At 44.4% G+C, this 27,306-nt stretch overlaps 9 protein-coding genes across 14 annotated transcripts; 3 read left to right on the top strand and 6 right to left on the bottom strand.

Moving 5' to 3' along the window:
* Positions 1 to 1,283: 1,283 nt before the first annotated feature.
* On the bottom strand, positions 1,284 to 3,226 carry LOC108082255 (endoplasmic reticulum lectin 1). 2 transcript variants are annotated; one of them, XM_070288936.1, is made up of 4 exons: positions 2,963 to 3,226; positions 2,793 to 2,892; positions 1,905 to 2,731; positions 1,284 to 1,850 (listed from the first exon to the last, which is right to left on the bottom strand). In XM_070288936.1, exons 1-4 carry the CDS (start codon positions 3,104 to 3,106, stop codon positions 1,353 to 1,355), a joined length of 1,569 nt encoding a protein of 522 aa, XP_070145037.1. In that variant the 5' UTR covers positions 3,107 to 3,226; the 3' UTR covers positions 1,284 to 1,352. The 2 variants fall into 2 exon arrangements, with proteins under 2 accessions (XP_070145037.1, XP_017033089.1); XM_017177600.3 differs by having other exon boundaries at positions 2,793 to 2,907; positions 2,963 to 3,224.
* Positions 3,227 to 3,652: 426 nt separating this feature from the next.
* Positions 3,653 to 8,286, bottom strand: LOC108082120 (uncharacterized). Of its 4 annotated transcripts, none has more exons than XM_017177421.3 (4): positions 8,046 to 8,286; positions 5,346 to 6,672; positions 4,071 to 4,794; positions 3,653 to 4,001 (listed from the first exon to the last, which is right to left on the bottom strand). In XM_017177421.3, the coding sequence occupies exons 2-4, from the start codon at positions 5,993 to 5,995 to the stop codon at positions 3,684 to 3,686; spliced, it is 1,692 nt and encodes a 563-aa protein (XP_017032910.1). In that variant the 5' UTR covers positions 5,996 to 6,672; positions 8,046 to 8,286; the 3' UTR covers positions 3,653 to 3,683. The 4 variants fall into 4 exon arrangements, with proteins under 4 accessions (XP_017032910.1, XP_070144199.1, XP_070144194.1 ...); XM_070288098.1 differs by having other exon boundaries at positions 8,226 to 8,272; XM_070288093.1 differs by lacking the exon at positions 8,046 to 8,286 and adding an exon at positions 7,074 to 7,533.
* Positions 8,287 to 8,494: 208 nt separating this feature from the next.
* Positions 8,495 to 9,309, bottom strand: LOC108082240 (nuclear protein 1). Its single transcript, XM_017177577.3, has one exon. It carries the CDS (start codon positions 9,138 to 9,140, stop codon positions 8,931 to 8,933), a length of 210 nt encoding a protein of 69 aa, XP_017033066.1. The 5' UTR covers positions 9,141 to 9,309; the 3' UTR covers positions 8,495 to 8,930.
* A 936-nt stretch (positions 9,310 to 10,245) lies between these two features.
* On the bottom strand, positions 10,246 to 11,983 carry Plzf (Promyelocytic leukemia zinc finger). Its single transcript, XM_017177576.3, has 2 exons — positions 11,462 to 11,983; positions 10,246 to 11,399 (listed from the first exon to the last, which is right to left on the bottom strand). Exons 1-2 carry the CDS (start codon positions 11,981 to 11,983, stop codon positions 10,491 to 10,493), a joined length of 1,431 nt encoding a protein of 476 aa, XP_017033065.1. The 3' UTR covers positions 10,246 to 10,490.
* An 817-nt stretch (positions 11,984 to 12,800) lies between these two features.
* Positions 12,801 to 15,660, top strand: PLCXD (Phosphatidylinositol-specific phospholipase C X domain containing). The gene is made up of 3 exons (XM_017177506.3): positions 12,801 to 14,430; positions 14,488 to 14,761; positions 14,822 to 15,660. Exons 1-3 carry the CDS (start codon positions 13,527 to 13,529, stop codon positions 15,069 to 15,071), a joined length of 1,428 nt encoding a protein of 475 aa, XP_017032995.1. The 5' UTR covers positions 12,801 to 13,526; the 3' UTR covers positions 15,072 to 15,660.
* On the bottom strand, positions 15,340 to 19,646 carry JhI-21 (Juvenile hormone Inducible-21). 2 transcript variants are annotated; one of them, XM_017177504.2, is made up of 8 exons: positions 19,497 to 19,646; positions 18,739 to 19,000; positions 18,001 to 18,196; positions 17,667 to 17,769; positions 17,328 to 17,595; positions 16,576 to 16,900; positions 16,376 to 16,500; positions 15,340 to 16,156 (listed from the first exon to the last, which is right to left on the bottom strand). In XM_017177504.2, the coding sequence occupies exons 2-8, from the start codon at positions 18,942 to 18,944 to the stop codon at positions 15,883 to 15,885; spliced, it is 1,497 nt and encodes a 498-aa protein (XP_017032993.1). In that variant the 5' UTR covers positions 18,945 to 19,000; positions 19,497 to 19,646; the 3' UTR covers positions 15,340 to 15,882. The 2 variants fall into 2 exon arrangements, with proteins under 2 accessions (XP_017032993.1, XP_017032994.1); XM_017177505.3 differs by lacking the exon at positions 19,497 to 19,646 and adding an exon at positions 19,142 to 19,160.
* A 382-nt stretch (positions 19,647 to 20,028) lies between these two features.
* Positions 20,029 to 21,162, top strand: RpL7-like (Ribosomal protein L7-like). Its single transcript, XM_017177508.3, has 3 exons — positions 20,029 to 20,186; positions 20,251 to 20,899; positions 20,962 to 21,162. Exons 1-3 carry the CDS (start codon positions 20,176 to 20,178, stop codon positions 21,073 to 21,075), a joined length of 774 nt encoding a protein of 257 aa, XP_017032997.1. The 5' UTR covers positions 20,029 to 20,175; the 3' UTR covers positions 21,076 to 21,162.
* A 410-nt stretch (positions 21,163 to 21,572) lies between these two features.
* On the top strand, positions 21,573 to 22,019 carry LOC108082189 (WD repeat-containing protein on Y chromosome). The gene has a single exon (XM_017177509.3). It carries the CDS (start codon positions 21,659 to 21,661, stop codon positions 21,953 to 21,955), a length of 297 nt encoding a protein of 98 aa, XP_017032998.1. The 5' UTR covers positions 21,573 to 21,658; the 3' UTR covers positions 21,956 to 22,019.
* Positions 22,020 to 22,189: 170 nt separating this feature from the next.
* On the bottom strand, positions 22,190 to 27,092 carry Rab3-GAP (Rab3 GTPase activating protein). Its single transcript, XM_017177539.2, has 8 exons — positions 26,952 to 27,092; positions 26,572 to 26,887; positions 24,726 to 26,513; positions 24,443 to 24,659; positions 24,263 to 24,390; positions 23,078 to 24,203; positions 22,725 to 22,922; positions 22,190 to 22,666 (listed from the first exon to the last, which is right to left on the bottom strand). Exons 1-8 carry the CDS (start codon positions 27,025 to 27,027, stop codon positions 22,490 to 22,492), a joined length of 4,026 nt encoding a protein of 1,341 aa, XP_017033028.1. The 5' UTR covers positions 27,028 to 27,092; the 3' UTR covers positions 22,190 to 22,489.
* Between the last annotated feature and the right edge of the window lie 214 nt (positions 27,093 to 27,306).

Raw genomic sequence — 27,306 nt, 5'->3', positions numbered from 1 at the left:
AATATTTCAGATTTGAAACATTGAATATAGTTTAAATTATAAAAATATATTCTGAACAAAAACAATAGTTTATAGTTTTAAATTTTCAGCTTTTCAATTTTCTCTACCGATCGCTTCTATGGTAACTATATTTAATAGTCGTCGAATTTCAAATAAAATTAAAACCGAAATTCTGAATAATACAAAATTTCAATTTCTTAGAGTAGATAAAAATATAAAAAACAAGAAAGAAAGCTAACTTTGGCCAGCCAAAGTTTGTATATCCTTGCAGGTAACAATTAAAATATATCATAACTAAGCCAAAAATGCATTAATTTCGATTTGGAAAGCAGTTTTGTGTTAGTTTTTATTAATTTAAAAAAACTGCATACCAAATTTAAAATTTTAAGAAATCAAAATTTTGGCCATTTTTGCTAATTTTAATGATGTAACCCCTTATAAAATTTCGCAAAAATGGCCAAAAAATCGATTTCTTCCGGACATGTCAAGAAAGATTCGCATGTTAATGCTGATCACGAATATATATGGTTTATGAGGTCGGAAATGATTCCTTGACTTAGAAAAATATTATTTTGTATTATAAAATCTGATTTTTTATATTAAAAAACTTTTTGATTTTTTTTTTAAATTAAAAATATCATAACTCGGCCAAAAGAGCATTAATTTTAAATCGGAAAACTGTTCTGTGCAAGATTTTCTACAGTTAATAAATCTGCATACTTCATTTAAAAATTTTGAAAATTCAATTTTTTATCGAAATCAAAAATTTTAATGATGTAACCCCTTATAAAATTTTGCAAAAATGACCAAAAAATCGATTTCTTCCTGACATATCTAGAAAGATTCCCCTGTTGATGCTGATCAAGAATATATATACTTTATAGGGTCGGAAACGTCTCCTTCACTGCGTTTGCAAACTTCTGACTGAAATTATAATACCCTGCAAGGGTATAAAAATCAGTTAAGTTATAATTTTATTTCTACAATTTTTTCTCCGTTTCTCGGCCGATCCGGCCTGTTTTGACATATATAGTAGTGAGAATAGTCACAAGACTATCTGCAAAGTTTCATTTCGATAACTTTAAAACTGAGGGACTAGATCCACTCGGTTGTTGATGCTGATCAAGAAAATAGGGTCAAAACCGTCTCCCTCTCTGTGTTCCAAACTTCTGACTAAAGTTATAATACTCTGCAAGGGTATACAAATATCTTATTAATGAAAAAAGAAAACCTCTTATGTTACCCGCTGCTGTTGCTTAGCTCCCAAACGAAAAAAAATAGGACACTTTTAAAATTAAATTCATTGTTTTTACAAGTAATTCACTAGAGTTGGAATACAGAATTTAGTTAGTCTAAGAGCGAATCTCCTCCTCCTCGCTGGCCGTACGACCCGTGGAAGGTGCTGATACCGTTGGGGCCGGCTTCTCGCCGTCGTTAGCTAGGGCTTTTTGCAGATTCTCCGGCTTCACCAGGCCATGAGCGTCCGCGTAATGCATGAGATCACAGATCGTGGGCGATTCAACGACCAGAATATACTGGCACGTCTTCGGCTCCAGCAGATACATGGACACGGCTGTGCCGCTGGTGGTGACCGGCGTGCAGGTCAGCTTGACGTCAACCTCACGGGGCAGTCCAGTACGGTCGCAGTGGGTGCCCTTGCCGTAATGATGCCAAATGGAGGATGTGAAGCCGGCACGCCGGGCGCCCTTATCCGGATTGGTGTTGGCCCACTGGCGATGAGCCTCCTCCGAGAAATAGCCCAGGAACAGCTCTACCTCGCTGTTCTTGTCCTTGTGGAACTGGCGTACATGACGCCCATAGCAGAACTCGTACTTCCACCAGCCGTTTCCCTGTAGAAAAGGTAACATTAGTTAAATCACCGATCATTTGGGCGATCTTCTTACCCCAGTTAGGCAATTCTTGCCCGAAACGAACTCCTTGATGGGCGTCAGATCGCTGATAGGAGTTGGCATAGAGCCGCCGGCAGTTCGGCTAAGCAGAAGCTGCTGATAGTCGCCGTCCACCTCGAGGTCCCCGTTACTCATTAGCTCCAGTATGATCTTATCCACATCCCCGCTGTACTTGAACGTCACCATGTCTCCCTCGGCCTTTGGCCAGAGTTTGGCAGGCGGCTTGCTTTCCTTCTCCTTGGAAACGAGTAAATCCGTTTCGGATTCAGCCCACTCACTTAGCTCCGAACGTAGCATGCTCAGTGGCCTGTGCGGCTCAGTTTCCGAGTTGAAGCACTTGATGGACAGCTCCTTGGTCTCCTCGGCATGGAAGCCAGGGATGACGCACAGCGCCGAGGTGAGGATAATGGCTTCATAATTACACGAGGAGGTCTCCTTGAACGAGTAAATGTCGTCCTTACCGTGCGGATAGCACACATAGCGCACCATTGTGGTGCGGGGAGAATCGATAATTTCGCACATGGTGCCATCGTTGAACTCCATCTCGAAGTAGGGATACCGTGTGTTGTCGATCTTGAGGGTCTTGTATTTGGGCTTGCCGCCATCCTTCAGTTCGGCCGCCCACGTCTTGCTCAGCAGCTCTGTCTTGTCGTCGCCCCACTTGCCCAGATAGAATTCCTGAAACTTGATGTTCTTGCCTTCGCGCTCCTCATGGTACTGGCGCACATGGTGTCCGTGGCAGATTTCGTACGACCAATAGGCTTCAATGCGGTACGAACAGGTCAGAGCGGAGAAAATGGGCTGCAACAGGCTAATGGGAGCTGCGGGAAAAACACAAAGAGCTGTAGAGGATTTTCTTCTTGAAAGACACCGAAAACTTACACAACTCCGGCTTGTCGGACTTCTTTTCCTCCTTCTGGCGCTCAAAAGTGGGAATCAGGCATTCGTACTTCTCCTTATCCGGCGTGTAGAACGTCCGCAGCTGGTTGCCCAAGTCCTAGGGGGTATTAGATCTTGTATTCCATGAAATGTACAACATGTTTTCTACTCACTGGCTGTCCAATCAACTCGGGAACTTCAAAATCAATTTTGTACAAAATGGAATCGTCAAAATCTTTGGCTTCGTGGGCTGCCGCCGCCGAAAGCAGGGCCAGAACCAGCGTTAGTTTTGTTAATCTTCTGTGGACACTATTCATAGTTGCTGATTTCTAAAAACTTTAAATGCTTCTACATCGGTTTATTTTATGGCAATCAAGAAATATTTGTCAATTGATGAGCTACGTGTTGTTTTCTTCCAAAAATAGTAAACAGCTGCTTTCCTAGTGTGACCGTTGCACCGTGTATGCGCGTTTTGTGAATGGTTGTTTTTGAAAAATAAAATACAGTTTAAATTGTGACCGTTATTTGCTTGGAAATTTTTAGGCTTTGCAACTAACTAAATATTGAGCATATTTAATATTTTTATAATATTAAATACAATCTGCATCTACTAAGCCCTGAAATTAAGATTTTAAGCTCTTGGTTTTAAATAGCCTTTTTCGTTTTTCACTGAATTTAAAACTTAACGAAATACATTCTTTTAATTTATATTTCCTTGATACTTAAAATACGAAAAACATGAAATATCTTAGTTTTGTTTTTCATATTTTGTAGAGCTTGGCCCAATACCCTGATGTTTCCCTTTCTAAAACATAGACCAAATATTAAAAACACTTTAAAAATTATCCTCAACATTATTATATTTTCATTAACAATTATCATTATCGCGATTCCCTATCTCATGCCCGTCGCTTGGTCTGTGGACCAGCCGGGCTCCTTGGCCTTGTCATGATCCAAAGGCATCTTGTCGATGGCATCCAAAATAAATTTAACGGAGTGCGTCGTCCGTGGAATCCACTCCAGGATGCGGGAGGTGGTCGATACGGGTGGTGTCGCCGCATCACCGTCGTCCACAAAATCGGCATCGCCGCCAGACAGAGAGCGCACGCCGCCTAGGTAGTCGGTGTAATCGTAGTCACTGGTCAGCGGATTCACCTTGGAGTAGTAAATGGCGGCGAATGTTGAGTAGATAATCAGCAGTGCTGTGCCCACCTATGTATAAAGGATGCGCGTAAAAAGTAAGCAAAAAGGTGTAATTATAAGTAAATAATCCATTCTCACCTGAAAGACAGCCCAAAACTTGTAGGAACCCTCCGTGATGACAAAGTCATAGTAACCCTTAAGGGGATCGCCCTTGATGTAGCGACCTTCGCCCACATCCGTGTCAGCCTTGTCCTCCGTCTCGGCATCTCTTCTCTGCCGCAAACCTCTCACCGACCTCAAGCTAGCTTTCTCGCCCTTGCGTGATTCCACTTTGGCTGATGATGGAGCCGATGGTGTGGCCGCCTCAACTTTCACCACCTTCTCCGCCTGCTGCTGCTGCTCCTCCTCCTCCTCTTCGGAGCTGTCTGGAGCCGATGTCGTGGTGGAAGTAGTCGTGCTTGTAGACTTTGTAGTCGTTGTGTTGGGCTTCTTGCTCTGGTTCTTCTTGTCTCCCTCCACCCTTGCTGGTTTCTTGGAGTTGATCCTCGTTTTCTGCTGCTGCTGCTGACGTAGTCGATCCTTCTCCGCCTGCTTCTGTGCTTGTTCCTTGCGGAACTTCTCTGTGCTCTGCTGATGACGTTCGCTAACAGCGTTCCAGGCGCTCATCAGAGCCTGATACAGATCCCAGATCTGCTTGAGACTCTTCAGCACGGTGACCAGAGTGGACTCGCTCTGAGCCTGGGGGGCCACTGCATTTTCGGGAGCGGGTTGAGATTGTTTGGCCATCTGTGTTTCTGGATGTGGACGCGGCTGGAAGCCCATGGGATAGTCGTAGACCTCATCGTAGGCAGGATAAGGGGACCTACGTAAAAAGCAAAAAAAATGTATTAATTTTTCTATTAAATCTAATAGTTAAAAGTCCAAACATTTCATTTATTTATTAAATAAATCCAGTGTTCTATTTTTTAAATGTACGTAAATTACATATAAAATTGTGAAATTGTGTCAAAATAATGTACAAAGAAATATAATTAATATTTTTGTATATGTAACATTTGTTAATCTTCGAACTGCGTCTTATTTAGTCTTTATTTATAATATGCATTTAACTGATATGGAATTTGCAGCGTGTTTTCGTTCTTCATTTCGATTAAATATTAAGGTATGATTTTTTATTTATGTGGCCTATTTTAAAATTTCTGTATATCGAAAGAAAGAAAGCAACTTCGGAAAGCCGTGTTCATTTTTCATAGGTTTAAAAATCAGCATATTGGGTTCATAAATTTAAATAATTAATATTGTTTCGAGAGTCTTAAAAGCTTTTTAAACTGGATCGATTGCAGATCGAAAATATATAATATATATAACATAGCCCACGGCCATTAAGAAGCAATATAGATATAGATTTCTTACCTATTGGGCGTAGCCTGCAGCTTCCTGTTATTCCCCTCAGCCGCAGGATGTGTGGCCACTGGAGCCGGTTTCTTTGCATACGACCAGGGAGCGTAGAAGGAATCATATGGACGAGCCTGCGACGCCCTGCCCTCACCCGACTCCGGCGATGATAAGACATCCTCCTCAGCAGGCTGCTCCCTGGACTCTGGATAGGGGTAACGTCCTGGTCCATAGTCGTCCGCCACATCGTAGTAGGGGTCCTGGTCGTAGGAGTCCTCTCTGCTCTGGGGCGGCCCGTAGGCATCTTGACGCTGGCCCATCACTGGATCCATGCTCTCCGCATTCACCACCACCGCCTGCTGCTCCTCGTAGAAGTTTCTGCCCTGCCCAGGCGTCCTAGGCGGATCTGTGGAATTGCCAGCTTCCCGAGCAATTCGCTCCACGGTGGCGACTTCCGTATCGTTCTCGGCACCTGCCTTAAAGTGATTCCACATGCGTGTAAGGATCAGAAGATCGCTCTCGCCGGCGGCTGGGGTCTGTGCGCGTCCAGCTTCGATAACAGCTACCGCCGTTAAGGTAGTCACAAACAGGAGCATAGTGATCACTAGAAACCAAACTGGCGAGAGACGCCGCGACGTCTTCGCTGACATCTCTTCGTAGGCGGACATTATCCGTTGTTTTTTGCTTGTCCAGAGAGAATCCTTTTCTTGTATCACTAGGAGACGCGACACGGCCAGTTGGCTCGGAGTTTAATCGTCAACTAAACGGACTGTCCCAAATGTTGGTCCAGAAAAACTCCACCTTTGCGGATGGTGCTAATGGTGGACATGGGCATATCTAGAACATCGCCGTAGTAGTAGCCACTCTTTGAAAGGTGCTAATCCGTAGGCCGCGTGCATCATCGTTATTGGGCCACTGCTCTAGTTTCGATTTAACGGTTCATCCGACTCCGAGTGCCACTCCAATTAGCACCATATCCATACACCATATCGACCAGTACTCGCCACAACCGATCGACCGATTCGATCTTCTGCCCCATTCATTTATGCATAATCTCCGACCACAAATTCGTTTTTTTCGCGGTGAAAGTGTGCAATATGGTTCTCTTCTCGAGGAATTTAGGAACTCGTAATTGGGTAGTTCGGTTCTGTAGACCAATGGAGCCATCGTGGTCCCATCGTCTGTCGTGTGGCACGCGTAATCACGATCTGGAGGGGCTTACATATTTACGAATACAATACACATCTTCACAGCTTCACAGGGGAGAGCGTGCGTGTGTCTTTCATTATGAAACGAGAAAGCAATCCATTTCTACAATTAAGTTATCTTGGTGCCAGGTTACATCCTAAAAGACAAAAGGAAGAAATTAAGCTATACAATTAGGATGCTAAGCTGTATTGTTTGGTGTTTTTATTTTACTAAATTAAGCAGACTAAAAGATTATGTTAGAATCTTGACTTTCCCTTGTATGTTTTAGTAGAATATTTCACTTTTTTTTTACAAAGGAACAAAATTTTAAAATCATAAGAAAGGTCCTGTTTTTATTTACTTGCCTTTCTGTAGAGAGGGAAAAAGGAAATTTCTTATGATCATTTGGCATTTGGAAATTTCTTCAAAACTCAATTTGAAGAGCTTGAAAATCTATAGCTAATAGTAAATGATATGTATATAATCGCTTGTTATAATTAAATTAAGGAAATTTAGCTTTGATTATAACATAAATTTTATATAATAAATAATTTTTACATTTTTAATATCAACTTGTCAGGTATACATAACATATAAGATGATTTGATTTTCAAATTGAAAGAATATTATGAAAAAGTTAAAATAAAAAAATATATTTAAATGGTATTAGGACACATTTACTTATGGTTGGCAACTTCCACTGACTTCTAGATCTTTCCTGAATTTCTAATGCGTCATTTGTTTACCGCAAAACGCACCGAGACAAACTAGTTTCGTTACCCCCAAAATTGTTTACACGATTTTGTTTAGTAAATTCTCACTTGTTCTCCTCTAAAAAAAGCTCTGGTCGTGTTTGTTGTTTTGTTTGAAAACTTTGTGCTGATAACGTGGCCATGTCCAAATTATAAATCACCGACATTTCAGTTTCATTATATTACAATTATTTTTCAAGTAAATAATAACAATATAAGCCACAAAAGTTGTAATGTCAAAATGTTTAAGAGATTGCCGACTTTTTTTGGAAGACTCTATTAAAGATGAATCAATTTCTAGAAAATCTTAATCTAACTTTGGAAACTGATACCAAAGTTCCAGAAAAAATTAATGAATAATAAAAATGCAATTTTGAAACAGATGAAACACATCGTGAAATTCCAGTGGCAAATATTTGTCATTCGTTGGGATGATTAATATTCGGCATACGCATATGTATGTATAGAATACATATAAGTTCATACATATGTATAGATGTAGGAAAACCACCTGATCGAGAGTCTGTTTTATTGTTTACCAAATATCAACAACGCAATTTAAAAAGCCGGCAAATGGCGCAAAGAGAGGGAGAGTGGCATTAGAGTGGACCTTTCTAGAAAAGTTTCATCGATCTATTTATGTATGAATAAGTTTGTATATGTTTTTGTTCGTTTTGTTGTAAATTTCCGCAGAAAATGTAAAAATACATTTTAAGTATGGTGGGGAGACTATAAATTTTGATCAATATGCATAAATGCACTTCACTTTCTCACTCACACAAATTAACTAAAACCGGAAGATGTGTACATGACGATGTGTGCATGACGATGTGTGTAAGTTTATAAAGCGTGTGTAAATTGTGAACTTTCAATGGAAGGTCACGGAAATATTTCCGTTTCAAAACTACAACAGCTTATTTCTAAAAGTCAAGCGCAAGTGCATAATACGATATTGTACGATATTGCAGCGGAATCGATGACACTAAACAAAGAAAAAACACTCTGGTGCAATTGCAGTAGCGATAATCGAGGAGTTGGGTGCAAATGAGTTCAACTAAAAGGCTATAAATATGTTTATATGTACGTGCCAGCGGCGCACCAACACTCTGACGACATTGGAAAGCACTCTCACACGTACGGTGGATACAGGGACCACAAACACCTTGGCTTTGGGGCCGTTAAAACTGCTGTAAAAGTAAACAAATGAATAATAAAAATACAATCAAGTCAGTTTTGGTTTTCTCTTTATTTTATAAGTAATACCTAAATCAAACTTCATTATTTGAAACGCACTAATGCTTAGCAACTAAAACGTGTAAGTCTGAATTAGTTTAGGAATATTTAGAAGCTAAGAGTAGATCTGCCTTTTTTTGTGTTTGTGAAATTATAAGCAAAATAAAATTATTATAAAGTTCACAAAGTTTTGCGCCGCATGGAAACACAATGCAATTACTAATGCAATATGTATTCCCAGGTGGCTTTTGTTGTTCTCTCTCTCGTTTCCTTTTCTTCTCCTTTCAGCGACTGCTGTGATTTTTCAGTTTCAACCTTTTTTCTCGTTTAAATTCGAAGATTTCTTTTCTCTCGCATTCTCCCACGCACTGCGCTCTCCACCGCCCTCTTTGCTTTTCCGTTGCCGTTCCCGCTCCTCCGATGCCCTGCATCAGTTCTTGCAGGCGGCGGCCTTCTTGTTGTTGTTGTTGGTGTTCATCAGCTTTGTGAGGATTTTGCGGGAGTGTCCGGAGGGGTCAAAGTGATTGGTGTGCTCGGTGGCCTCCTTCTTGGAGCGCTGCTTGCCGCTGTGGCCAGAGAAGATGTGCTTGTCATGGTCGAAATTGTAGTGCTCGTACTCATCAAAGTGCGCCTCGGACATGGTTGTTGTTGGTTTAGTTTCTAGTTTTTTTTGCAAAATTAACTGCGTTCTTTTTTCCTTCCTTCTGCTTCTTCTTCTTGGTCTCTGCAAAATCGCAGGCTAAACGAGAATTTCCCAGGTGAGTCGCTGATTTTTCCACTTTTCGCTGAGCGAACGGAATTGAAGTTTTTTCGAACGAGCTGGGGGTTTTTATACCCTGGTGAGCTTTCTTGGGGGCGCGAAAAGCTTTCTCCGACAGAGTTGCCAGACTGGGGGTAACGACAACGATTATAGTGGATTTAGGCCCAATAACTGAAACTATTTGCATAAAATTAATAAAGTTTAGGATATTTTTATCAAAAGCACATAGTTTATGAGCTACATTTGAAGTTTACAGCTTTTTTCCAAGTCACAATTATTTGAAAAGACTCTGACAACCCTAGGACTGCTCTCTCCCTCTCAGAGAGTCAGCTTGGCAATTTTTGCTGCGCAATTTAATTTTTTGTTGTTGTTTACAAACTGTGCGGTAAACAAAAAAAGAAAAAAACATACACCGCCAAACATATTCTTTGCCTTGCCCATTTATTTTAATTATTTCAGAATATTTTCATAATACACACGTTTATGCAGCGAGTGGAAAATGCCGTTATATAACACCTAATACATATTGGCCCTCAAGCAAAAGACCCCGAAAAGTGCATTTACCCAGAAATAACTTATTTATCGGCGGCCGGGGCGACGTGAGGGGCGACACATCGCCGCGCTTGGAGGTGCGTTAGAACCTGATCGATCGGTCTGACCCAGTTCCTCCCTCTCAGTTCCCGTATAGCTTATGTTTATTTCAGAATTATGCACTATCTCACCACAGAGCTTTCCGTTTGTTTTGGTTTAATTGTTTTTAATAGAAACACTTTGGTTACGTAGCACTCAGGTGCTGATAAGGTTGGACCTCCCGCTCGGGTTAGTCATGGGCTCCGTCGCTCCATCTGGAAACAACGCAATAGCTTCTTATCACATACCCAAAATAGATTAGATAAAAGAGAACTACTGCCCCAACATTGTTGATTCTAGAAATAACCTTCCACAATTTATGACAATGTTGTTTACAATACATTGTTAGCAATTTAATTACTTCTGAAATGTTTTTCTAGAACCTAAACTAGTAGATGTTTAAACTGTACAAAAAGGTGTGTAATTCAAATCCTTCTTACTAAATAGTTTGCAATAATGATTACAATCAAATCACTTTGCTTCATTGCATCCTGCGATCTCAAGGTATAATTTTCTTTTCTCTTAAGTCGATCATTCTGCAGAGATCATATGATATATGACAAGTTCATTGTCAGATAAGAATTAAACAGATCATTAGCTTCATTTGACAGTCTCCTTGGGCAGTAAAATTTTCAGGCGCCTTTCGGCATTTGTTTCTCTTTTCAGCTTCGCCTTGACGACTTCCTTGGGCTGTTTCTTTTTAGGCGATGGCAGAGTCTCGATGATGGGCAGGTCAAAGTCGTCGGGAAAGGAACTGTCCACCGTCTCCGAGAGCTCCAATTGTACAGCCTTTTCCGTATGCACCCGCTGCACGTGCTCCTTCATTTTGTCAGAACGATGACTACTGAATCCACATAGCTGGCACTTGTAACGATTTGGACCATTTTCAGTGTGCTTTAGGGCATGGCGCTTGAGATTCTTGCTCTGACTGAACTTGCAGCCGCAGATTTCGCAGATAAAGTCCCGTCCCTGCTTGTGCGTCTCGATGTGCAGCTTGAGGTTCTCCTTGCGATTGGCGCGATGCTTACATCCCGGAAAAGTGCAGGCAAAGAACTCGCCGGTGTGGAGCAGTTTGTGGGACTTGAGGGCCTTCATGTGGGTGGTGCTATAGCCGCAGACGTCACACAGCATTTGTTTCTCGGGATTGTGCACCAGAATGTGATTGCTTAGGCCCTGTTTCCACTTGAAGCCCTTGCCGCAATGCGGACAGATGTGCGGCGTTTCCGTAGAGTGCTTGGGCTGATGGACGAGCAGGGCTGCCCGAGTGGTGAACCGAATTCCGCACTGCAGGCAGAAGAAGGGCTTGCGCAAGTCGCCGGAATGCCTGCGAAGATGTCGGTCGTATTCGCGCCAGTGCAGAAATCCCACCTCGCACAGGGAGCAGGTGAGGTGGGAGGGCTCACAGCTTCCCATATGCTCGATCATTTTCTGTACCGGGTAGCACTTGAAGTCGCAGCCAATGCAGTAGTTCACCTTGCTGCTGGACTTTACGGCTCTGGGATTCTTTAACTGAATGTTATGGTGTTATTAGCAACGCAAAGAAAATGGGTAATGGGGGAGGGCTACCATACCTTAAAGTAGCTCTGCTGGTTCTCAAACACGTCCTCGGATTTCTTCACCGGATTCTCCAAACTCAGTTCATCATCTCCGAGAGCTATAATCTCTGACGCTTCCTTTACCTCTCCCAATGGCTGCATCTGGTAGAGATTGAGCAGTTCGGTCACGGCCAGTATTTGTGCCAGTTCCCGGAAGTGAGGCTCGTGCTCCTTGGACACGGAAACAATGTCCTCGTAGAAAAAATCCACTATAGTGTGCAGGCATTGTGAGCAGCTAAAGTTGCGGATGGTGATCTTCAGGGGGTTGTGAATGGAAAACTGCTGCTGCTTCTGGTTGGTGTTTATCAACTGACTCTGGGCGGCCAAAACGCAAAAGTGAACACTTAGACTCAAACTCAGGGCATCGTCCGAGTCTAGCTCGAGGAGCAGATCGCAGAATTGTCCCGTTCTGCGCTGGTTGTTCAGGTAATTCGATACCTTGGAGTGCAGAGGTTGATGCAGTGTGGGCACTGAGTGAATTGCCTGGGTATGCAACATTTTTTTAACGATATTTTAAGGTAAACAACAAACAAAACAAAATAATTGAATGTTTTGGTCTGAAGACGCCGAATCAGCTGTTAAATAGTGTGGCCAAATCGCGCAATTTTCACCTATTGCAAATCAAATACTGAATAGTATTTTTTAGACCGTTAGCTGTTGGGAGTTTGCATTTGAAATGCATTTTTATTATTGGGGTTTTAAAAATAGTAATAAAAATAAATAATATAAACGCCAGGGATTATTTTAATGATAATATTAATGACATTTTAAAATGTCACGCGTTTATGTCCGTTTCTTGTGCTTTTAGTTTCAACCGGAACTATAAAGTTTAGCTTATATTTAATTATTATCAAAACGAAACATGCTCTTTTCTAAGTTTATCATCTACATAGTAAGAAAACACGTTTGCGAGAATTTGCTTTCGATATTTTTGTAGAAATGCCCATATACATACATATAACATTTAAATCTTAATAAACTTTTTAATTGTTTTTAGAAATGATTCCCATTAATCTATACATTTTTCAGTTTCATTCTTGGAAAAAAATCTTTAATAAAGATGAATCATAATTGAAATATTTAATATTAAACCTGATAATAAAAGAAATTAAATTAAAATCAGCTTCAAGAAATCTCAATTATAAAAATTCTTAGCCTGTTAACCTTTTTTAAGACGAAACTATACTAAACTATTCAATACTAAACCTTCAAATATCAAGTGAAAATTTAAAGTTTCCGAGTAAATCCCACAACAGAACACATCTCGCAGAAGCTCTCCCTGGTTTTAGGTTTTCCCATTTATAAGCTGAGCTTCAGTTGAGGGGCGAAGCTGGACTAGGAATGACCTAAACTAAGAGTCGCTCGGTTGTGTTAAAGTTTAAACTAATATATTTACGCGATGCGGAGTTAAGCATAAATAATAGTAAAGCAGCCTATTGTTCGTTCGCTTCCTACAGGAAGTACATATATTTACAAAACCTCCGGAATCTCTTTGTGTTCTTAAAACGAATGTTTCACTGCCAATTAAGACCGAGTGCGAATAAATAAGATCTGATAATTTGTACATTCCTGAGAATTTTCCCGCGCCCATTGTTCGGAGTCACAATTGTTCTAGTTACGCAGTCTCTGAACATTTTAGATGCAGTTTGTAGCCCAAATCGCATTCAAATCTATAGATTAATTATAGAGAAGCCGCAGGGTAAACTGAGAGACTTCATTTGAAAACTATAGAAACCGATATAGTTTCGAGGAAGTCTTTATATTTACATGACAATTTCAACACCGACTTTTCTCGCCAAGCTCTCTCGGTGTCAAGTTCCAATTGTTCGTACTGGTCGCCCCTAGGAACCACTTACAGATAAGATCCACCTGGAGCTTGGGGCTTGGGGTCTCGGTTCATTAAGCGCGGAGCTCTCGACGCAAGCGGTTGTGATCTCTCTCGGGGTGTCGCGATTACTTTATTGCTCTGATTCCGATCCGCTGATTAATGCCAGTTGCAATCAGTCTGAATCAGCATTAATTCAATCAGGGGAGGTGAAATATGGTGGGAAAAGCGTTCCTGCTGGCGGTGTCGATGCAGCTTGTCTCCTGGTCGGTGGCGCAGACGTATCACTTCGAGGATCCAAAGAGCCTCAGGCTCTGGCTGACGATCAGTGCGCGCAAACGATTTCTGGAGGTTTCCTGGCGTAATGCACCCGCAAGGAAGGGCGATCGTGTCCTGATCACCACCCAGGAGGCACATGTCTTTCAGAAACGCCTCCGTCCCGTTGGCACCCCCTTGGCAGCCTTTCCCCGCGAGGAGGGAAGTGGTTCGGAGGAGGGATCTGGGAATTATGTTCCCATTAATGGGTACACGGATCCCAATCAATCCGCCAACCAGGAGTTTTGGGTTGCCAATGGCGGAGAGCTGGCCGTGTTGGCCGGACTTCAACCAAGCGTGGGTCTCTCCACGCAGTGGTTTACCACCGGAGTGCCATTTGACTACGAACTGTCCAAGAATGTGACGGCGCAGACCCACTGCTATGGCTTTTGGGCCAGTTACATTAACGAAGAGGGCGACATCCTGGCGAGAACCTGCCTGAAGGCCTTTCCTCGCTGGATGAACGACCTGAAGTCCAAAATCGGTGAGCTGCGTCTGCGGGATCTATTCATTCCCGGGACACACGACTCCGGTTCGTATCGGCCGAACTTTGATCCGCTGCTCCGCGAAAGCCTGGTTACCAAGTACGCCCTGACGCAGGACGACGACATTCGGGGCCAGCTGATGCATGGAGTCCGCTATCTGGACATTCGTGTTGGTTACTATCGCAACTCCCCGGAACAGTTCTTTATTTACCATGGGATCACAAAGCAGCGTCCGCTGCAGGAGGTCATCAATCAGGTGCGGGACTTTGTCCACGAGACCAACGAAATAATTATTTTTGGACTCAAAGAGTTTCCAATTGGTGAGGAAACAAGCTCGGAAACTAATCGTGTAATACAATGTTTGTTATATATTTCAGGTTTTGGCAAGGGATTGGGAGTGCATCGTCTGCTGGTCACATATCTGCGCGATCAGTTCCAGGACCTCATAGCCCATCCCTCGCTGAACTGGAGTGCCTCGCTTCGTGATATTTGGGCCCGCAAGCAGAACGTATTTCTGGCCTACGAGAAACAGGCCATGCTGGATGAGTTCCCAGAGACCCTGTTTGGACCCGTGGACCAGCGTTGGGGCAATGTGCAGACCTGGCCGCGTCTGGAGACATATTTGCGCAACATAAACGAGTTCGATGTAGCGTGAGTTTTGTCCCGATTAGATAAGGTTCCCATTTATCTTTTTCCTTTTTTCTCCCGCAGACGATTCTACAGTCGCCCGATAGCCGATATGGCTGAGTTGACCCCAGAGACCTGGGACGTGATCCTGGACAAGCACGGCGGCCTGCGCAAGATGTCCGACAATGTTAACTGGCGGATTTCGCTTCTCTACCGGGATGAGTTGGGCACTCATGCAAATATTGTGGCAGCGGATTTTATACGCGGCACAACCCTGGTGGAAACGGCCATGGATTTTAATCTTCGTAAGATTTACGAAGATTCTTCTACGTAGAGGTGTGGGGAGGTTCCGGTGGAGAGATTTTATGTATTTAATTATCGTTTATATGTCGTAATAGGGGTTAACACGGAGGTCAAAACTTGTAAAAAAGGGCTCAAAAGTATGGAATTCCGTGATTTCCTAGTGCTAATTTCTTTTCCGATTTCTGATGCACTCCTTAACGATTACTTTTTTGTAGATTCAGATAATGGATTTAGTTTTATACATTTATACCAATTTTCTTTAGTTTTATAAAAACAGTTGATTAAAAATCACTTTCGAGGTCTGTTTTTGCAATAATACATTTAATTTGCGAAGCGATTAAGTTAAAAAACATCAATATATGTTGCTTATTATTGTACTGCTGTGTTGTTGCTTCCCTAAACACGTCACATTATATAGATTGTTCCCATTAAAGCGTATTTCCTGTTTATGCTAAAAAAGGAATCAGGATGGTAGCACCTAGCCGTAAACTATAAAATAAACTTTTATTGGGAAGTTTGCCGAAAAAGGCCTATATCGGGCTATCAATATTCGTGTAAAATCTGTTAACTGAGGAGCTAGCTGGCTCAAATAAATATGGTTAAACTATTATAAATTCCAATCGATGACGCCGATTTCGTTTTGAGGAATGCCAAAATGGCCTAGCACAAAAATATCATACAAAGGGGGCAGGGTTTATCCTCTTACAGCTTATAACTGATCTAAGTCTCAAATACAATAGATTTGAGTTTCACAATTTGTTTTCCTTTTAGTATTTTTGAATATCAAATACGAGTGTTTGAACTAAATGCGCCAAGTTCTGCGTGGGTGAGTTCTGCATATTCTACTTTAGGGCCTCATTAGACTCAATGACGGTGGTATTGAAGATGGCCCGGCAAATCTCTACCACGGAGTTGGACAGCCGTCCGTAGCACTTGGGCTTCTTTTGCCAGGCAATGAAGATGTAGTAGAAGGGAATGCCAGCCAGAGTGATGCCGATGCCAACGAGCAGATTTCCAGGTTCATCCAAATTCGGAAGGAGTACCAGCGCCACGCAGCTCACCATGAATATTATGGGCAGCGCGAGATTTACTTTGATGGGGCGGGGCAGATCGGGCCTGGGAGAATATAGAAACATTAATTAATTATCATTTGAAACTATAAATTAGCATAGCAATACTATAAATTAGAATAAACAATATAGGCTTATTGGTGAATCTTAAAAAAAAATAGTTTTTTTTAACATTTTTTGAGCAGTTTTCAAGAGATTTTAAGAGATTTATTTAGTTTAGTCAGACGTACATAAAGTCTTTTCTTTAGTGAATAAAACTACCAACCTCTTGTGCCTGAGCCACAACATTCCGGCTATGCTGGCCACCACTGACAGCCATAAGACCGAACTGAAATAGTTGATCAACTGGTAGACATTATCCGTCAGCAGCATGAGCAATGACATCAGGCACTTGGAAAAATAAATATGGGAATTGATTAATTAATTATTTCGCAGAAAAATGCAAAATGCCAAACCAAAACTTACGGTGAAAATCAAGGAGGGAATGGGAGTTTGCTGCTTAACATGGAACAGCTGGAAAAACTTGGGCAGATGCCCCTCCTGAGCCCCAGTGGCGAACAGTCGCGCCGATGTGAATAGTACTCCGTTCACTCCGCCAAAGGTGCTCAACGCCACAAAAATGGGCACCATAAAGGCCAAGGGTCCAAAGACGCGATTACCAAAGGTCACAGCAACAGCCAATGAACTGAGCATCTCCGGCTTGTTGACCACGGCGAAATAGGCCAAATTGACCAGAACATAGATGCCCGTGACCAGGGGCATGGCTATCCAAATGGCACGCGGCAGATTTCTGCAATAGAAAAGAAAATATTATAATTAAACGGAAAATATTGGCAGACAGTTTTTCTTTTATATTGAAAAATCTAAATTCATGACCAACTTGCAGAAAATTTCAATATACAAATGGGAATATTTGTTTTCTGTGCGAAAAAGAAACGTGCTGTTTCCATTCTTAGCTCTGGCTCTTGGCGGGGGTGGAGCACTTAAATTGATTGCAGCGCTGCTCGAGAGCAAATTGAATTCGTTAAAGGAAAAAAGGGAAGCTGAAGGCAGCATCCTCCTCCATACCTCCCTCCCTCCCACTCAGCCGTATGACATCAAGGACGTTCAACAAGTTTCAACTTGTTGCTGCCTGCGCATGACGCAAACGGCATGACTAGGATAAAGAATCCTTGCCAAACCATTTGTCATGTTGGGAAAGAGAAGCAGTCACTCACTTGTACGGATCCTGCAGCTCCTCGGTAACAAAGTTCAAGTAGTTCCAACCGCCAAAGGCAAACAGACCATTGTAGAAGGCATAGCCAATGTTGCGGGCCGTGTAAGTGCCCTCCCACGGATTGCTAAAGTTCTCCAGCTGACCCGTGGCCATGTAGTAGAGTCCAGCCAGAATAATCATGATGAGGGCCAGCAGCTTGCCCACCGTGAACACATCCTGAACCTTCATCGAAACCTTAACGGACAGACAGTTGATGGCCGTGAGCAGTGCTAGGGGAATAATAAGGGAGGAATAATTATTGTTTGCCCGTAGGGAGCGGGCTGTCCCTGGTCTGACTCACTTAAACAAATGGCTGCGAGGAGCTTTACGGCATTCTCCGGCGGATCACAGTCCTCGAAGAACGGCTTGGCGGCATAATGGGCGAAGGTCAAAGCCACAATGGTCTGTAAGAAAAGATAAATTGATAACATATTAAATTGTAACAAAATTAAATCGCGAATTCCAAGTCAGCGAAAGTTGTTTTCTAAAGTTGTATTCCGTAATTGAATTCAATTCCATTCGAAGGTAGTCCGTCTTCGTCACTTAATAAAGTTTTATTTATTTGCCCCAACAACCAATCAATCAAAACAAATAAACATTCCGTAATTCAATTGATGGACAGCAGGCACACTGACCTGCGTGGTTGGCCGGATGATGAGCAGTGCTATCCACAGCCGCAGGAAGCCCACGAGGGGTCCAAAGGACACCAGCAGATAGGCATAATCCCCGCCAGATCTCGTGATGCTTGTACCCAGCTCGGCATAGCAAAGAGCTCCAATGGTCGACAGAATACCACAAGCAGACCAAATCAATAGAGAGCTTCCCACGGATCTAGAAAATATATACACAGAGATAAAGTAAATAAACAATCTTGGGACAAGGATAAAAACATAAGCACATAAACACTTTAAGCTGTTAAACTAAGTAAGAAATATTAATGTTGGTTATTTAATTTTCACCCAAGTCCATCGTTAATTAATGTGGGTAAATCAAGTCCCTGAGCTTGAATATGTAGATTTCTTTTCTTAAAGAAACTTCCATAAATTGACTGACAAATGAGTTTAATAAATTATTTCCGTAAGTGGAAACTTCCGACATTCGTATGGAATTTTCGCCCAACCTCTTTACATCTTTGTTTATCAATAATTTGGAACTTGACACGCCTTCTTGTAACGCTAAAAAGCCACTTTAAAGCTGACGCAATATTAAAGCCAAATTGCGAGTGAGAGCACTTTTTTCAAGGGAACCAAATCGACAACTAATAAATTTCTCTTAATTGGTGCGACAATAAAACCATTAATTAACAGTTAAATTGACCTTATTTGTGAATAAATTGAATTAAGGATGATACTATATATCGCCTAGAGACTTACTCGGTGTAGTAGAAGACTCCAGTGGGGGCTATGAAGATGCCCGATCCGATAATGGTGCCCACTATTATGGCCACTCCATTGATAAGGGTCAGCTTCCGCTTCAGGACAATTTTCTCCTCCGCCTCCTCTGCTGCTGGAGCAACCGAACTGCGTCCGTTTGGCTCCATCAGGCTGGTGGTCACTCCATTGGCATATCTGTCCGTCATGATGCTTGGGGGCTGAAGTGTGGTTCTGCTCTAGCGGCGAATAGCTGGCATTGCCACTGGAAAGTGAAAGGGGAAGACTAAGTCCAAGACTACAATAAATGCCACTTTATGGGAGGAAACTCGCGCGTTATCAGTGCAAACGAGAGATATTCCAGCACGTGCAATAAACCTGTTGGGTCTCTTTATTGTCTTAATACTTGTCAATTGCAGCCTTGACTTGTTCTCTGCAAACTAATCTCCCGCTGTCACAAGCATAAACTTTAATTATGTTTTTTCGACACTATCTCCTTCGTTGGCAAACAAAACGGAGCTTTAAAGTGGTTATGAGGAGCGGGGGTGGGGGAACGGGGTGTGACTGTGCGTGTGCCTCCGCTGCCGCGTGCTAATTTTCACGGTTTCGTCATCAGCGACGCGTGGCAGTGAAAAATTGCAGTTGTAGCTGCTGTAGTTTTAGTTTTTTTTTTCTTATTTTTTGCAACGTTTTGGAATGCAGTTTTCGTTGATTACTTCTTTGGTTTATCTTGTTTTGCTATAAATCACCATTTTTATTACCTCAAGCGCGACACAACGGAACGGCTTCAACTGCGGACAGCAACTGTGCGTTGGCATCGAGACCGGCATTTTCATACTAAAATTAATTTCAACCCCAAAACGACGGAGAGCAGCGCAATTTGCGCTTGTGCGTCATAGAAACAGAGAGAAACAAACTCTCAAAACCGGAAACTGGAATTGAGAGTTGAGAGAGAGAGTTGTTTACAAACGGAAATGTGCCATTGCCAATAAATTCGATATGTAAATATTTGTACCTTGGACTATAGGTGCTGGTTTGTGGCAAATTGAATTTGAAAAATTTACGAATTCGGTTTAAAAAATCATCCCGCTGGGTTTTTGAATGCCGATAACATTAATTGTGAATAAATTTATCGATAGCCTAGACAAACATGCGCAAAAGCTTGAACGGTGGAAAATCGCTTTGGGGGCTTTTTATGTTCTAGAAAGAGACAGAATGTCAAATTAAATTCGTTCGCTGCCTGAATTGTAACATTTGTAGCTCCAAAAATTAAATAAAAATAAATCCTTTTGATTGATTTGATCGATATTTCAACCATCGATATGCGCCATCGATAAACATCGCTTCGCAGTCTATACGGCCACACTGGTCGATATTTCTTTTTAGTTTTTGTTTTGATAATTGCACGTGTTTTATTGTAAAGAAAATCAAAAACCAGCAATGTCGGACAAGTGAGTGGATTAAAGCTACACAAAACTGCTAAACAATACTAATTAAACACGTTTCCCTTACCAGATATGCGGTGCCCAACAAATTGCCCGGCAAAACAGTTTCTGTGCTGAGGCATCGCAAGAGGCGAATTCGCCAGGATCAGTCCGTCGTCGAGCAGAGGGTAAGTGATCGCATCAAGCGCCGCACTGCTCTCCACAAGCACCACAAGTTCCGGCGTGCCGAGTCCTTCGTGATGGGCTACCTGAAGGCCGAGCGCACGGCCAAGCGGATCAAGCAAACGATACTGCGCACCAACATAACCGAACAGAGCGCCGAGGCCGCCCAGGACTCCAACCCGAAGCTACTGTTTGTGATGCGGCATGCGGGCAAGAAGATCTTCGACAAGACCACTGCTGAAATATTTAAAACACTGCGCATGGCCCAGCGTCACAATGCCGTTTTCCTGGAGAACACCAAGGAGAATCAGCTGCTGCTGCGCGTGATTGAACCCTTTGTGGTCTATGGAAATCCCTCGCTGAGCTCCATTCGCGAGCTGGTCTTTAAGAAAGGTTTCGCCCACATCAACGGCAAGAAGACGGCCATCCAGTCGAACACAATGGTGGAGGAGCACCTGGGCGAGAAGGGTGTCATCTGCTTGGAGGACATCATTCACGAGATCTGCACAGTGGGACCGAATTTTGCGGCAGTTAACGAATTCCTGTGCGCCTTCACGGTAGGTTTCCCGACATTTTGCGATATGTATGTGTGCCTGTAATGCCATTTTTCTGTTTGCAGTTGTCGAGTCCCAGAAATGGCTGGGAGAAGAAGGTCTCCGTCTCGTATAAACGCGGTGGCGAATATGGCGACCGTGGTAATGCCATCAACGAAGTGATTGCCCGCTGCCTGTAGAGACCATAAGCTAGTAGACCTTTAAGTGATTTTTCAACCTAAATAAGCCGTATATACAAATTAAAACAGAAACATGCCTTAAGATTATTTCGTTTTTTGTATGTATTAATATCCCCTATAAGGTTAGCCCACTGTAAGCCGTCCATAAAAGCAATCCTCAGACCATTAAGCAACCACATGAAACGGTCTCTAACGACGTTCCTCATTATCCTATACGTTTATCAGCATGTTAAGCCCCAACCACGAAACAAACTCCTTTTGGCTGGCCTTGCGTGTCTCTGCCAGGTTCCCAAATTGAACAAACCAAAGAATCAACTTTTCTGCTACGAATAATAAATAAATAACTCATAACCGTGCAGGGGTGAAGGGTGCAAGGGAGAGAGAGGTATGCCCAAAAGTGAGCTACTTGTTGCCACGAAGGAGGGAAAGTTGTTTTCCGATTAGTCCGACTCAGTACCACTAACCTAGTACAACTCGGGACGTGGTATCCATCAAATCATAGACATCATACAACGTAGGCCTCTTATGAAACTTAAACTATTGCTTACAATATATTAAATTCTGAGTGGAACGAAGCTCTGAGATGGATAAATGGGAGAAGGAACATACCAATGATCTGAGCCAGGTTCTGGCAAATTCCCTCAAGGAGCCCATTCTGGGCAAGCACTTTTCCCTCCCTGGTCGGACTTGCCAAAAGCAGACCATCGAACTGGACACCAGTCAGAGCTACATTGCCGTCTACACACACCTCAAGGTCCATGCAGCTGTAATGCCGGATAGATTGCCTACGCCGGAGTCCCTTGGTCGAGCACCCACCACCGTAGAGGGAAAGCCCAAGGTTCGAGCATCAAAAAATAATTGCCAAGTCCATAGATCTTGATTTTTGTAAATATATTTTAAACTGGGGACCGTAAATAATGACTATCAAAATGTGTTGAATAAAAAAAACTTTAGAACAAAAAAGAAACAAAAAATATATAAAAATACTCAAAATAAACCAGATCTGTTAATTTCTCGAGGGGCGAAACGGCGTGTGGCAAACCCATTGCAACCTTGAGATGTTCTCTATAAGGACATGCCATAAACTAGACAAAAAGTAACTACAACGCTGAAGTACATTTGGTATTGCTTTAATCATAAAATATAACCATAGTTAGTCAAATATAACATTGCATTTCATAATGCATCCCCACTGATGTGTGCTTCAAGTCATTGCATCCTCAAATATTTCGTTTGGTTGGCATCCATTCGCAATGATGTGTGGTTTAAGTTGCATCCATTGGTAAACAGGTGTGCTTCAAGTGTGCATCCTAAATTCATTTTTTTGGTGTTGCATCCATTCGTAAAATTCTAGTATTTCTGTCCATTAACTAGTAAACTGATCTAGTGTCTGGGGTGTCATCCTCGCTCCTCCTCAGTTCTGCAGGATGCGCACGGCGTTGTACATCTGAGCGATGATGGGCAGCTGCTTGGACTCGCGTCGGCAGAGGCACTTGTAGGCATGGGACAACAGGCGGTCGAGGGCAGCCACATCAATCTCGTCCGGCTTGGTAGCCGCTATCTGCACGTTGTGCTCCGTCAGCGGCTCCTTCTACGAGTACGAGTCGTGGGAGTCAATACTGCGGGTGATAAACGCTGGCCGCACTTACCAGGTTGTCCAGGTAGGCCAGCAACTGATGGCCTACAGAGGCAATCTTGAGGAACGTGGACTGTGAGTTCTCCGCGTAGAGATTGAGCCTTCTGCCGGCTATCTCCAGCAGCAGCCGGCCCAGCTCCTCGTCCTCGGCGATATGGTGGAGCAGCATCTGGGCCTCGGCATCATAGCCAAACGCGTACAGATCCACTACCTGGAGGAGAGGGGATAACAATAATTATTTTTCTTCTCCAGTGTTTTGTATGTTTCTGTTTAAGCAACTGAATTAGGTGTGCAGTGTTCCTTAAGTAGATTTCATGGCTAACTACAAGAGTTCAGTTTTCAATGGGAAAAGGCTACTTGGTTTACCTGTCGCCGCAAGATGGGCAGCTTGTCGACTTCCCAGCTGTCGGCCAGAGCACAGATCTTGGACATGTAGAAGACATGATCTAGGATATACAACTGCTCTAGATCCTCCCTGATCAAGTCCATGGTGGCGGAGACAACGCGGCACAGAAAGTCCGTGCGCACCTGCTGCAGGACAAGATCCGGTGCGGGCAACACATAGGGCAGCTCCTTATTGATGTCCGCGAGCAGCGCCTTGTTGCCCATTGAGTCAAAGAGCGTGGTCAACGGCTTGGGAATGCGCAGCTGGAAGAAGGCCACGAAATGGAGGACCCTACACAGCTCGGTTTGCAGTTGGAGCAGCTGGGGCATGGCGTGGTGCTGCTGGAGGGCCAAGAACTGCAGAGGCAGAGCTCCCTCGCTGAGGGACTGCTCGAACTGCAGCTCTCGCTTGTCGTGCTCCATCGAGGTGGAGAAGTGCTCCAGAAACTCCAGGCTGAGCTCGAGGAACTCGGGCACCTTTCCCGCCGACATATCCAGGTCCTGCTGGCACATCTTGTCCACAGGCAGGCGGCCCACCTTCTGCATCAACTTGGCCGCGGCCTGGAGGGGGAACTTTAGCGTGGCGTTCCACAGCATGCAGCAGATGCCGTGCTTCAGGGCCCAGTCTGGTGTCCGGAACTGGGTCAGACAGAGAAGGGCTGCCCTCAGGTGGTCCAGCGATGAAAGCTGCTTGCTCCACTGCACCATGTACTGCCAGGACATGAGGCTCAGCAGAACGCCCGACTCTAAGCTAAAGGGAAAGTGGGCTCGGAGCAGGGCCAAGCGCTCTAGAATAGGCTCGGAGGCTTCCCTGCTTGGATCCTGCACCTCCTTAGCCATTTCCAAGTCTTCTTCCGAGTCGGTATCCGCTTTGGAGAGATCCTCCTTGGACGCTGGTTTGGCTTTTGTCTTTGTCTCCTCATCAGTCTCATTTTCTGGCGCCGAAATCTCCAGAACTTTGCTCGGATGCAGTTGCGCACTGATCAGCCACTTGGCAGTGAGCTCTGTCACGATTCCCTTGCCATTGCTCACAATGCTCTTGAGGCTGCAGTCGGGCGGCTCGTAGGACATTTCCGGACCCACGGGATCCCTACAGGTGAGTGGCTTTCTGTAATGGAAGAAGCTGATAGAAAACGAGGCCGCCAAGGGCTGGCGTGTCCATCTCACCCTAGTATAGCCCCCAAGACGGCCACATCCTCAAGCTTGCCGGTGAGTAGTCCCCACTGGGCCTCGTCGTGCGATATGCGTTCCCAGCGCTCCTCCTCCTCGTTCTGCGAGGATTCGTCACATGATCCCTGCCCGAAGGTGTTTTAGTAAATTTGTTTCAACATTGAAATAAACACTCACCTCCTTGCGACTCCGCCACAAATTGGAGGCCACCGTTTTGCAGACAATGGCCACCAGTAGTCCGGAGAACTGTTTGCTCTCCAGGAGCAGTTCGCGCACCGCCTGCCACCAAGGCGAGATGGCATTGTAGGCATAGTCATGAATGTGTTCGCCAGCCAGATCGCAAATGGTCTGCACCATGGCAGCAATCCTGGACATGTCCTCAACGACTTCATCGCTGAGGCAGAAAGGGGAAAGGTGTGTTAAATGGGGGAAAATTAAGAAAAGTAAATGCTTCTCCTACCAGTTACTGTACTTGAAAGGCTTCTCAAGCCAGAACCAAATGATCAGCGTTAGCAGATCCATGCTTGGCAGGCAGGCCTGGTGAATCCACTCCTTAAACTGGCCAAAGCACAAGCCCTGGGCAAAGAATTGGCTGAAGAGATCGATGCTCACGCCACCGAACTTGCTGGCCTTCTCCGGCAGCAAGCTGATCCCATCCGGACTGTCTATGTTGAAGATGCTTAGGTAATCCACAAACTCCTCGGTTTTGTGCTCTTCCTGCAGCTTGAAGCTCACCTCGCGAGTGGCGCCGACGGGCTTGGCCTCATTTTTGTCATCGTCCAGGAGCAAGACCAGTTTGTTTATGGTCACCAGATCGGCATCGGAGAGCTCCAGATGATCTATCGGTGGCTCGTTGTCGCCCCGCTGATTGGCCTGACTCAAGGCCAGGTAGAGATCGGTCAGCCGCTTGTAGTTTTGGATTTGGTGCAGAAACTCCTGGGACGTGGTCGCCTCGGGCAGGGGCTTTTCGATGAAAGAGTTGATGATGCACTGAAAGACACGTGGCTGCAGCTTCTTGCTTTTGAGCAGCATCTCCAGGCACTGCTGGCGCACCTCCAGGGTCTGCAGTTCGCTGGCCAGCTCGGCAATCTCCTCCAGCTTGGCATCGCCGTGGTTAGCGGTTCTCAGCTGATTCCTAAGTCGCCGCAGCATGTGGATATCCCTAGAGGTCTGCGAACTGGTTTCGCTGAGTGCATAATGAAATGGAATGAGCACCTCCTTCAGGCTGCCATCGGTGGGATCCAAGAATAGACAGTGGTTGATGGGAGGCGCCTTGCGGGATTGACTGCTGCCGGCAGCAGATCCTCCCACGGCGACGGCTCCCAAAGCGCTGTGATTGTTGTAGACCAATTGTCCGCTCTTGGAGACATTAAAGGCGGCCACCTTGGGCCCATTTTGTAGGGCCCAGATATCCAGGCAGCCTAAACGGGGTGCGTAGATGACTAGAAACAAGGCCTTTCGCTTGTGAGTCTTGATTCCGCGCACAGATCGCTCTTTGACGGGGACGAAGGCGCACTGGGCATCGCGGTAGCCCTTCCACACGCGCAAAATGATGGCCTGCTGCGTGTCCACCAGCATTACTCGGTCTAGATTGTCCGTGACGACAGCCAGCCGTCCTCCGGGTGCCACAGCCAAGGTCAGGCCGTCCCTCTTGCCGTCGTACAAACGACAGCGGATCCTCATCGGCGCCTCCTTCGTGGGCAGGGGCAGTGGTGACTCTTCCGGCGAAGACAATGGCTCGGGTGCTCGTCGAAAAATGCCGCCCAGCAGGTTCTTGTATGCTATTCCAATCACATCCTTGGCCACCTCGCCCAGCGACATGGTTTTGTATCCCTCTTCTGCGTCAAAGAAGCCCAGATAGGGCTCCGCTCCGGCAGCCAGCACCTGGGCGCTTCTCGGCGGCGTTGCATGTACCTTGGCAAAGTACCCGTGACCAATGCTCTGCTGTACGATGTGGTCGTATGTCGGTGGTCGCTGGGTGCTCGAAATGGCGGCGTCATTGATCACGGCCTCTTTCTCCTGCTTAAACTTGTACTTCTGGAAGGGAACCACATCGACTGTGGGATACGAGCCCCGCTCCAGGGCTCCGCGCTGTACGTTGTGCCGGCAGTTGTTGAGAGTGGGCAGGATGTCCTGGCCTTGGATGAAGCATAGGCAGCGTGGGTAAACAATGTACAGCAGGAAATCCCCCTCAGAATGGCGGGGCGGCGACTGAAGCTTGACTCCTATCACCGGATCCTCCTGGCAGCTGCAAAATGCATTTTAGCTTAGGAACCCTCACTATGTGAGCTTTTTTGTCTTCTTACCACTGAGAAAATAGCTTTACTCCCGAATCTGTGTAGAAAACGACTAGGCCCGAGACCAGGCCCACTGCCACGCACGTCCATTCCACGGCTCCATCGGCGCTTCGTCGGCTCTGAGTCATCGGGAGACAGGTGAGGCTGGTCACGATCTGATTGGAGTCCTCCAGCTCGCCGCACCATCCCAGGGCATAGGTATTGTTGGCGTTCCCATGGCTGCTCCAGCAGGTGGATAAAAAAGCCAACTTCTCCCCCTGCGCCAAGGCAATCAACTCACCAGTGGGCGATATGGCGTAGTTGATTGCATTTAACCAGTTGTCGTCTGTTCGAACCGAATTAACCAGGATTACTCTATGCGGGGCATTTCCTAAGGTTCACTATCTCACCGTGTCCGAGTCCAAAGTACTCCTGAACCTTTTTAAAATCGCGAATTTCTCCGCAATGTTTTACTTCACAAGTCATCTTATTTCTATTAAATTCCTTAAGACGAGTTCTTTTGTTTTGGTTTTGGGTGGAAGAGATGCGAAAACCACGATGGGCAAAGTTATCGTTATCGAGCGCTGTGCTGCAATCGTGTCAATTATACAACCCGCCATGTCAAGAAAAGGATCTACATTACATGAGTAAAAAAAGTAAAGTGACTGTTAAAAATTATTGCTTGAACCAATTTAAGAAATATTTTAGAATGTGCCGAGTGGTTTTTGAGGTATACGTACACATAAAAAAAAAAAACATAAAGTG

This window comes from Drosophila kikkawai, chromosome 2L (assembly GCF_030179895.1).
Source record: "Drosophila kikkawai strain 14028-0561.14 chromosome 2L, DkikHiC1v2, whole genome shotgun sequence".
NCBI lineage: Eukaryota > Metazoa > Arthropoda > Insecta > Diptera > Drosophilidae > Drosophila > Drosophila kikkawai.
Note: the sequence above shows the minus strand (reverse complement) of the source record. Positions and strands in the feature narration are given on the sequence as shown.

Coding starts and splice junctions, on each gene's coding strand:
- LOC108082120 (XM_017177421.3), bottom strand. CDS start 5,995: ATGTCCGCCTACGAAGAGATGTCAGCGAAGACGTCGCGGCGTCTCTCG. Junction 4,795..5,345: donor CTGCAGGCTACGCCCAATAG/GTAAGAAATCTA, acceptor CTTTTTACGTAG/GTCCCCTTATCCTGCCTACG. Junction 4,002..4,070: donor AGTTTTGGGCTGTCTTTCAG/GTGAGAATGGAT, acceptor CTTTATACATAG/GTGGGCACAGCACTGCTGAT.
- LOC108082240 (XM_017177577.3), bottom strand. CDS start 9,140: ATGTCCGAGGCGCACTTTGATGAGTACGAGCACTACAATTTCGACCAT.
- Plzf (XM_017177576.3), bottom strand. CDS start 11,983: ATGTTGCATACCCAGGCAATTCACTCAGTGCCCACACTGCATCAACCT. Junction 11,400..11,461: donor ACCAGCAGAGCTACTTTAAG/GTATGGTAGCCC, acceptor CATAACATTCAG/TTAAAGAATCCCAGAGCCGT.
- LOC108082255 (XM_017177600.3), bottom strand. CDS start 3,106: ATGAATAGTGTCCACAGAAGATTAACAAAACTAACGCTGGTTCTGGCC. Junction 2,732..2,792: donor GTCCGACAAGCCGGAGTTGT/GTAAGTTTTCGG, acceptor TTTTTCCCGCAG/CTCCCATTAGCCTGTTGCAG. Junction 1,851..1,904: donor GCAAGAATTGCCTAACTGGG/GTAAGAAGATCG, acceptor CCTTTTCTACAG/GGAAACGGCTGGTGGAAGTA.
- PLCXD (XM_017177506.3), top strand. CDS start 13,527: ATGGTGGGAAAAGCGTTCCTGCTGGCGGTGTCGATGCAGCTTGTCTCC. Junction 14,431..14,487: donor ACTCAAAGAGTTTCCAATTG/GTGAGGAAACAA, acceptor TATATATTTCAG/GTTTTGGCAAGGGATTGGGA. Junction 14,762..14,821: donor ATAAACGAGTTCGATGTAGC/GTGAGTTTTGTC, acceptor TTTCTCCCGCAG/ACGATTCTACAGTCGCCCGA.
- LOC108082189 (XM_017177509.3), top strand. CDS start 21,659: ATGGATAAATGGGAGAAGGAACATACCAATGATCTGAGCCAGGTTCTG.
- JhI-21 (XM_017177504.2), bottom strand. CDS start 18,944: ATGACGGACAGATATGCCAATGGAGTGACCACCAGCCTGATGGAGCCA. Junction 18,197..18,738: donor GGAGTCTTCTACTACACCGA/GTAAGTCTCTAG, acceptor TATATTTTCTAG/ATCCGTGGGAAGCTCTCTAT. Junction 16,157..16,375: donor TTGTGGCTCAGGCACAAGAG/GTTGGTAGTTTT, acceptor ATATTCTCCCAG/GCCCGATCTGCCCCGCCCCA.
- Rab3-GAP (XM_017177539.2), bottom strand. CDS start 27,027: ATGACTTGTGAAGTAAAACATTGCGGAGAAATTCGCGATTTTAAAAAG. Junction 26,514..26,571: donor GTAAAGCTATTTTCTCAGTG/GTAAGAAGACAA, acceptor TGCATTTTGCAG/CTGCCAGGAGGATCCGGTGA. Junction 22,923..23,077: donor TGCCCATCTTGCGGCGACAG/GTAAACCAAGTA, acceptor CCTCTCCTCCAG/GTAGTGGATCTGTACGCGTT.
- RpL7-like (XM_017177508.3), top strand. Junction 20,900..20,961: donor AATTCCTGTGCGCCTTCACG/GTAGGTTTCCCG, acceptor TTCTGTTTGCAG/TTGTCGAGTCCCAGAAATGG.